Here is an 8,654-nt window from a genome sequence, read left to right on the forward strand (position 1 = left end):
GTAAAGCTACATGTCAATGGTAAGCAGCGATTTAACGGACATGGTCGGAAAAGTATATTTTCTCCACATCCAACACTTGAATCATCCATATATTAACGACAGGTTAGTACGTTAACCAATTTTAGAATAAACGTGCTAGACAAGCAAGAATATTTTCAATAACAATATCACTGTTATTTCAACCTGAACATAGTGTATATATACATATCTAGTGATAAGATATGCTTGACGACAGTAGCGGCTTACCCAAAAATTGCTATCAACGTGATTTTAGCTCTACTCTTATATATCTCTGGTACAAATAAAGTATCAAAAGCTTCATTTTCTATAAATTCGACCGAGAATTGTTACTCCAGCAGCATTCCTCAACAGTTTATGAATAATGTTTTTATAACAACCAATTTTTCCTAAATATTAACAGAAAAATTATTTCCTTGAAGGAATAAGCCTTTCACATCATTTTTTATATCGAACATATTTAGATAATTTTATAAAAATTCACGTAGGAAATAAATTCCGCGATTAATTCTGTAATTCAACATTTTCAAGTTTCGTATGTTACGTTTATCATATACTATTCAATGCAATAACCTCATCCGTAACGCGAGTTATTAAAGCATCAAGATCACTATGTTTCAATGAACCCCACAGCTTCATTAATGTGTTCTCGGCGTTGGCTACTGGATTACCTGAAAAATATAAAAATGTCAAGCATATGCAAAGGTAATAAATTGCCATATAGTTACCGTTTGTCGAATGTGGAACTAATGAGAGAAAGATAACTAACTCCTCAGCGATTGGACTATATGTATCACAGATGGTGTGTAAAGCACGCGCTGCCTCCGCGGGTATCTAACAAATAAAATAACAAAGATTTTTAATTTGATTAACAGTATTAATATACTTATATGTACGTGTATATGTAACTTACCTCGTTCAAATTAACAATGAGTGCAACGCGACCCCGCTCGATTCTTTTTTTGAATTTCTCAATAGCATACCCGTAGTCTGCGATGGCACTCGGCGATGTAAAGTCATTTTTACTCATCTCGACTAATTGAAATTTTTCACCTTTAAAAATATTTTATTAGTTTTATTTTGTTGTAAATAAATTACTTAAATAGCAATAGAAACATACCGAAACAGTGAGACGCCTGTGCAGCAATATCTCTTACGAGATTTTGTGTTGCTTTGCCACCTTGGTGTAGAAAAAGATACACAGCAGGCTTTTTTGAGCGTCCGTTTATAATATGCTCTATACTTATGGAAATAGTACGCCATAATTTATCGCCCTGCTCTGGATATTGTAAGCGTAACTTGTCGTATGAACATTTCTTTTCTGAATTTTGCGTCATGCCAAATGCAAGTAATCCAATGGCAATTAAGGCACCCACGATTATATACGTACTACAGCCTATCAACTGCGATTGTGGTTTTGCATTAAACTTGTTTCTGCTTTCCGGAGTAAAGGTATGCTCCAAGTTTCTGGATGACCTGTTGTTCACAATACGACGGCTGCAACTTATGGGCTCTATATTGCGAGGAGACACTCTGCAACTCTGCGGTTCATAAATTGATTGCGATGAATACTCATCGCTGGTGTACGCTGTCTTTGAATCATCCTCGTATTCATCATCAATAATATCCATATCTTCATCCATAGTTTCTTCAACCATGCGAATTGGCTTTCTTCTGTTAACGTACGAAAGATTTAATGGAGACGACGACATCTTTAAAATATTTTATATCAATATATACATATAGCGCTTATAATAAAAAGTAATAAATATACGATCGAAGTAATACACTGCGGGTAAGTACCAAACAATATTTTTTTGCATCTTTTTTGAGCCGGCAAATAATTTGTGATGCCAGAGAAATGAAATTTAACAACACAGGTATAAAATAATATAGCAGCTTCACATATTTGGTTGATGGATATAAAGAATACAGATATTAAATAATTGTAGCCAATTTAAGGTGGACGTCGCATTCGGACTTAGAAATATATTCGAGCTACCGAACACCAATTTGTAACGTTATCGAACTCCGTCTGAAAATCTCAACTGAAGTTTAAATATTTAAGTTTTAAAATTTAACGTATTTGAGTACAAAGAAGTAAATGAAATGAATATTAGCTCAAAGCAACTGAACCCATACCCAGTTAATATGGAACTCATTTAAGCAACTGACAACACTGCTAATCCAAGAATAATATAAACACATTTTAATTAAAGGAGGCTAGTAAAATGTCAAGAAGAAAGAGCTAAAACTCCGACGCTACAGAACAAAAAAATGTTAAATCAAGTTATGAAAATAGTAATCTGGTCACACTAATCACCAATTGTCCTAGTGTGTCGTTACGAAAATCAGCTGATATTGTCAAATTCGCTGAGAGTAAAGTGGCGGTACCATGATCGGCGCCACCTTATTATTCTCTCTCCATCGTGCTGCTAATTCAAGGGTAGATAAACAATTGAAAAAGAAATCGTGAGGTGCCAGAAATAAGGCGCCTAAAATAAGTAAAGAAAACATTTCGTTTTTACGTTAATGGGAAAATACCAATTGCGACTCATATTTTTAATCAATAAATCAACAATGTTTTAAGCATCTTTTTTGAGCCGGCACAAAATATTTTTTGAGCTTGTACAAAATTAAAAAGATGATCATCAAATTTAAAATTTCGTAATGAGCATTTTACAAAAATTTGCATGAACGGTTTTATAGCCTCATTTACCTTGCAAATTACTAATAAATCGTTATAGTGAAGGTATCGTTAAGCTTTGAATTTCTACTCTAGACGAAAGTAAATTCTTTGAAAATTTTAATGAACTTGTGAATATTTTCATAAAGTATTTTATTTGAACTATTTTGGCGTCGAACTCAATCCATCTGCGAGACGGACTGTCAACGCGCTGATGAACTTTCTTTTAAATAAAAAGCATAAAACAAGAACAGAAAGAGATTTGGCAAAGTAAATTACGCATGTGCCGTGGAAACATGGCAATTCGCTAGTTACATGCCGTTGGAACATAGCCTAAGAAGCACTTTCGCAAGCTGAATTGATTTATTTGATTATATATATACAGTGAAATTCCTTATAACCGGACACTCACCGTCGCAGTGTTTTTGTCCGGCTATGGGAGATGTCCGCTTATAAGGGATGAAGTCACAAAATATATACCACACATATAAATTGTATTGTACATAGTTTATTTAAGAAATTTTTGGAAGTAAAAAATATTTGCATACTTTAGTATTACATATAAATACATATATGTACATATAGCGATTAAGTACATTGTACAAGTCTTTACATTTCAATACTAGTTTGATTGAAAAAATTAGGTAATGCTTGATTGCTTTAATTTAAAATGTTCATTTTCAAAGTGACTCTCCATATTTTTAATGTGCTGAAAAGCTACATAAGTCATTTTTTGCATATTGTTTCAAGCCCGCAACAAGTTTTAAAGCCTCATCCTATGATGTTATAGGCTCACTTATTTCTTCTGAAAATTCATCTTCTGAATCACTTATGTCCATAGTATCATCTTGTTGGTCAAATTGAACTTCTATATTGTTGTCCTCAGTGAAAACATTTTGATCCATTTGGAGAAAACCTTTGAACGCAACCATTCGCATGCAACTGACTTAATAAACTGAATGGAAAACTACTCTTAATTTAAAACACAGGACTTGAATGAGTGTATACATGTTAAAAGGGGAATCACCTGTTTCATTTTTATAATGAACAACAAAGCTTGCTTGTGATATTTTTGAATTTTGTCCGTTTATGAGAATTTTTTTTATGAAAATGGTTTGAAATACCTTGTCCGCGTCCGGTTATTAGAGTGTCCGTTTATTAGGATGATATTTGTATGAAAAAATGAATGAAAAACCTGTGTGCCCAAAATTTGTCCGGTTATTGGAGCTGTCCGGTTATAAGGACTGTCCGTAATGGGGAATTTCACTGTATATATATATATATATATATATATATATATATAATTGACGCGTACACCCTTTTTGGGTGTTTGGCCGAGCTCCTCCTCCTATTTGTGGTGTGCGGCAGATATTTTTATGAGGAGCTTTTACATGGCAGAAATACACTCGGAGGTTTGCCATTGCCTGCCGAGGGGCGACCGCTATTAGAAAAATGTTTTTATTAATTTTGGTTTCACCGAGATTCGAACCGACGTTCTCTCTGTGAATTGCGACTGGTAGTCGCACACCGACCCATTCGGCTACGGCGGCCCTATTTGATTATACATATCATATTTAATGAGCTACACGCGGAATGTAAGCCGAAACAAATTAATAATACGTTCACATATAAGTAAATGATCTATTTTTTCGCGCGTAATTCAAAATCCGTAATTAAAAAGCGCGATTTCCCACACATAATTTCTCTACCTAAATCTGAGATTATAAAACAATCCTAGATAATAACCATACTTTTTGACATACACCCCTATGTTTTCTGGTTAATCGATAATTATTATTACGAATGTAAGGAGAAGCATCAAAATAAAAACTAAATGAAATGGATGCTGGCAAGGAAAACAGGTCTGTAAACATAATTCTAATAAAATGTTTGTTAAATGTTATTAATTATGAATTTATTTTACAGAAAAAAGCGTGTGCCCATAAACGTTTTGTCGTCTTATTACTTATTATAAAATGTAATATCGAATTTTGCATGCGTTTTGCTGCCATAATTTTTTACAACCTCAGTAAACGTCGCTTATGGATTTCCTCCAACTGTTTATTATTAGCAGCCAATTGCGCAATTAAGTTAGCTATTCCTTCTCCTTGTATTTTCTTCATATTGTTAATAATAATTAAAGAAACCAAAAACACCGAAGTATTCCACCAAAATAATTTCTATGAAGAAAAACCTCTCAAAGCAGTATTGAAAGCTGATTGTCAATTTTGCAGGTAATCTACCATATGTGAACGGGTAGATTCATTTTGTGTATTTATTGGTAATTAATGCATATGTGAACGTACGTAAAATGGCAAAAAACATTCGCAAATCAAAATTTTCGAATGGATGATAAAAATTTCGTCGAAATGAAAAATTTGCGGTCAACCTACTTCGATCCTATTTTTCGAGGTCTTTCTGAATTTAATCATCACAAAGTGTTTAAATGTTGATTTTTCGTTGTCAAGCTTTATATTTAAGTAGTCGATTAATTCACTCTTGTTGTAACTTCATTATTTGTTTGGTTTTAATTATCATTGATCTTTTGTAATCTAGTCTGTAAGATTGTAATCATAGAGTGAATAAGTTTGAATTGAAAATATTAAACTGGCTGTTCACGACAGAAAATATTTCCCAAATCATATATTTCGGTTTCTTTTGCTCTTTGTGAGCAATGAACAGTCTCCGTTAGTGAAATATTAGAAGTATCCATCTAAATATTTCAAGTCACGAAACGTTTTTACACGTACTGTTACATAACGCACCTCGAGAAATATTTGACATCATTTATGTAAGCCACTTCTCTCTATTTTATGAATTGGTAAGTTTACGAGTTTTCGATGGTGCCCGAGGAGTTTAAACGTTTGAATGAATACCCCTTTCATGTGTTCTAAGTATGAAGATCGGAAATTCGTGTAGTAAAATAAAAACCTGGCAATGTTGTATGAATCAAAACTAAAAACATTATTGGAAGTCGTGTATAAATAAAAGTAATAAGTTTTATAAAAGGAAATGGCTATGAAATTTGATCAACAGAAAACAAAACATCAGCTTTTTCATTTGTCTGTAAGTTTGGCAACGGTGCTCGTCTGCATGACATATATGCAATTCCAACGCAATTGGGTGAATTTGGGCAGCCTTTGGAATTCTTTGATAGTGCCTATCGTATTTACTGGTGAATTACTCAAGGTTCTACTTGCACGATACTACAGCCGATGGGATGATAGTTTCCTTACACAGAAACAGCGTCAAAAGAGGGCTTCGTACTTTACAATCCGTGAAATATGTGGAGGACTAATTCTTCAATTATTATGTACATTACTTTATGCGTTTGTGTGTATTATATTAGGAGCACCAGTTCTGCAAAGCTACGAACAGACCTTCGTTTTGGCGCTTTTGCTTACTTTACAAACAACGTCTCCCACAGTATTCCTATTAGGTGGAGGTGGTGCATTGCAAGTATGTTTCTGTGAAAAGCCTGATTCTATTACCAAAAGCGAAGACACCGCCCTTGGTTTGTTTAAATACAATGCTTTGGGTGCCATATTAGGCGCTTGGGCTGGCTCTGTAGTAGCGCCTTTAGACTGGGACCGTGACTGGCAAGCGTATCCAATACCAAATGTGGTTGGCGCTCTGCTCGGATGTGCTTTAGGTAACATTTACGCTTGCTCAAGAATTTTGTATGCTACAGCCAAGGTCTATATGAACAGAAAACGAAACTAAGATACACCAATCGTTCGTTCCCACGAAACAATGCAAAAGCTGCCAATAACTAAGTAACGAACGCCTCAATTTCATTATATACAAAATATAAATCTAGTCAAAGTCATTGCCGTTCACCAGTTTCGTAAACGTATTAAATACACACTCGTATGTTTTTATCTTTAATTATCTTTAAAACATTTTTAACATTTATCAATGTACTAATAAAATTAAAAATAAACATGAAACATTTCTAAACGCTGCTGGTTTTAAATGTCTAGGGCAAGGCCGAACGGAAATTCGCATTTAATATTCACAATAAAATCACGATATATTTTACCTAGCAAATTTGTATTCACCAGCTGCATACTGCATATTACCGGTTTTATTAGTTGAGAAAAAGGCTTGGGGGAAAAATGTTATTGCTGAAATAACAGAAGACTAAGATTTTACTTCTCAACAAAGGTCGCTTTTAACTGGTAAGAAAATAAACTATCAAATTTAGCGGGCTATATTAAATTAATTTGCCTTTTACATTTTTAAATGAAATATTAGGGGGAAAATGGAATTTCGTCACCAACCGTTTCAGTATCCAGGGACATGTAGTTTAAAAGAACAAGTACGTATGGAAATGTAAATATGTGCATCCTAAATATAATACATTTCCTTAATTAAATGAAATGTGCATACGAGTATCTATGTACATTCTAATAGTTGGATATTTGTTATTGTCTTGTAGCAATTTAAAGTACGTAGAGATTGTAATTTGTAGAAAGTCGGTGACGCTGGTATCTCTCAAAGCAGCTTGCCTTATATTAAATATGAACTTTCTTTTTTTATGTTAAAAATCATTTTTAAATGTGATTGATTTCAGATCGATGGTGTTGAGCACACGCTATTATATTTGGGAAATAGGATTCGCGGGCTTGAAGATGCTCTTGAAAATCCAAACATTGATCCAACTTTACGTATCGTTATAAAAGAGGAGATTTTGGCATTGAAAGCGGATGTCGATAAATACAAACAAAATGTTAAAGCTTTACACAAAGACAAGTCCAAACAGATGACTGTAATAACTATACTAATATTTATTATTTTAAGTGTATTTACTTTGTACAGGTTGTTCTACTCATGGTATTAGACAGACAGCTTTCAAATACCGTCAATTCAATTTTGTTTGAACTTTTTAATATAACACAACCCCATAACATCGAAAGTATGTATATGTGATTAAATAAAAAATATCAAGTTTCCTTATTACATCCTTCATATTTTTATTTTATTTCAGTAAAGTTTTGTAAAATCTTATCGTCTACCAGATGCTCGTCCGCGGCCACGACCTCTTGGGCCGCCGCGTCCTCGCGCACCACGTCCTCTGCCACGATTACCCCCGCGACTACTATCCTTTTTCTTTGTTTTAGATTTCGGCGTATCATCAATCAGCAATGTTTCGAGAGGTAAACTGTCGGGAAGTATGAAGTACCGTATATTGTTACCCCGAATACTAAGTGATTCCAATTGTACTGGGTCCCTATTTTTTATAGTCATTTTGACAGACTTCAAATGAGTATTCATTGCAACATCAACTCCCGTAATTGTGCCGTGAATTTGGGTTCCATTTTTTAATTCGATCGTCACCGTTTCGTGACTTAATTTCATAAGAAATCTGAAAAGATTTAAAATATTACTTGTGTTTGGTAGACAGAAAATACAATATAAATATTGCATATTAATTTTGACATGGAATATAAACGCATTATGCTTCTCATTACTTATGTATCATTCAGGTTATTTATGATATGAATTCTTTAAATTTTTTTCATTAAATGGTAAACGTTTGGAACATGCGAAAAACGATATGCGCGGCAAGCCATCGTGTTAAAACTCCCGCAAGCATACCAGCGTTTGCTAAACACAGCACGCGTTGGCGTTGTACCCCCATGCATGCAATATCGGTCTCACAAGGGTTTTGCTGATATTATTTTAACTTCTACTAATGATTAAATAAATGCAGAGATCAAAATTTATTATATTTATATTTACCTAACCAACTTCATCTTTGTAAACGCTCTTCTTAAACCGGCAACACCGAATTATTATTTTTTTTCGTTTTCTTAATATGAAGTCATGACTTGAATATGAAAAACATAACAGGGCGATATATTTAAATATATTAAAAATCCACTCAAGTTGTCTTCGTAAATGTAAAGTATGCATATCGAAAAGTAAGTATTGAAATTAGACAAAG

The 8,654-nt window shown here is 33.6% G+C and overlaps 4 protein-coding genes across 5 annotated transcripts; 2 read left to right on the forward strand and 2 right to left on the reverse strand.

The window, feature by feature from the left end:
* Positions 1 to 317: 317 nt before the first annotated feature.
* On the reverse strand, positions 318 to 1,844 carry LOC128860466 (uncharacterized). The gene is made up of 4 exons (XM_054098016.1): positions 1,139 to 1,844; positions 932 to 1,071; positions 747 to 852; positions 318 to 689 (listed from the first exon to the last, which is right to left on the reverse strand). The coding sequence occupies exons 1-4, from the start codon at positions 1,728 to 1,730 to the stop codon at positions 568 to 570; spliced, it is 960 nt and encodes a 319-aa protein (XP_053953991.1). The 5' UTR covers positions 1,731 to 1,844; the 3' UTR covers positions 318 to 567.
* A 3,710-nt stretch (positions 1,845 to 5,554) lies between these two features.
* On the forward strand, positions 5,555 to 6,664 carry LOC128860470 (uncharacterized). The gene has a single exon (XM_054098024.1). It carries the CDS (start codon positions 5,717 to 5,719, stop codon positions 6,425 to 6,427), a length of 711 nt encoding a protein of 236 aa, XP_053953999.1. The 5' UTR covers positions 5,555 to 5,716; the 3' UTR covers positions 6,428 to 6,664.
* Positions 6,665 to 6,746: 82 nt separating this feature from the next.
* Positions 6,747 to 7,620, forward strand: LOC128860472 (uncharacterized). The gene is made up of 3 exons (XM_054098027.1): positions 6,747 to 6,885; positions 6,962 to 7,025; positions 7,281 to 7,620. The coding sequence occupies exons 2-3, from the start codon at positions 6,969 to 6,971 to the stop codon at positions 7,545 to 7,547; spliced, it is 324 nt and encodes a 107-aa protein (XP_053954002.1). The 5' UTR covers positions 6,747 to 6,885; positions 6,962 to 6,968; the 3' UTR covers positions 7,548 to 7,620.
* Positions 7,471 to 8,557, reverse strand: LOC128860471 (probable small nuclear ribonucleoprotein Sm D1). 2 transcript variants are annotated; one of them, XM_054098025.1, is made up of 2 exons: positions 8,450 to 8,557; positions 7,471 to 8,072 (listed from the first exon to the last, which is right to left on the reverse strand). In XM_054098025.1, the coding sequence occupies exons 1-2, from the start codon at positions 8,461 to 8,463 to the stop codon at positions 7,712 to 7,714; spliced, it is 375 nt and encodes a 124-aa protein (XP_053954000.1). In that variant the 5' UTR covers positions 8,464 to 8,557; the 3' UTR covers positions 7,471 to 7,711. The 2 variants fall into 2 exon arrangements, with proteins under 2 accessions (XP_053954000.1, XP_053954001.1); XM_054098026.1 differs by lacking the exon at positions 8,450 to 8,557 and adding an exon at positions 8,179 to 8,261.
* Positions 8,558 to 8,654: the final 97 nt, after the last annotated feature.

This window comes from Anastrepha ludens, chromosome 4 (genome assembly GCF_028408465.1).
Source record: "Anastrepha ludens isolate Willacy chromosome 4, idAnaLude1.1, whole genome shotgun sequence".
NCBI lineage: Eukaryota > Metazoa > Arthropoda > Insecta > Diptera > Tephritidae > Anastrepha > Anastrepha ludens.

Bases quoted from the DNA above. Each gene is read 5' to 3' on its own strand.
- LOC128860466 (XM_054098016.1), bottom strand. From the start codon at position 1,730: ATGTCGTCGTCTCCATTAAATCTTTCGTACGTTAACAGAAGAAAGCCA. The intron at 1,072-1,138 runs GTATGTTTCTAT...ATATTTTTAAAG, and splicing joins ACAGGCGTCTCACTGTTTCG to GTGAAAAATTTCAATTAGTC. The intron at 690-746 runs GTAACTATATGG...TATATTTTTCAG, and splicing joins AGTTCCACATTCGACAAACG to GTAATCCAGTAGCCAACGCC.
- LOC128860470 (XM_054098024.1), top strand. From the start codon at position 5,717: ATGGCTATGAAATTTGATCAACAGAAAACAAAACATCAGCTTTTTCAT.
- LOC128860472 (XM_054098027.1), top strand. From the start codon at position 6,969: ATGGAATTTCGTCACCAACCGTTTCAGTATCCAGGGACATGTAGTTTA. The intron at 7,026-7,280 runs GTACGTATGGAA...GATTGATTTCAG, and splicing joins CATGTAGTTTAAAAGAACAA to ATCGATGGTGTTGAGCACAC.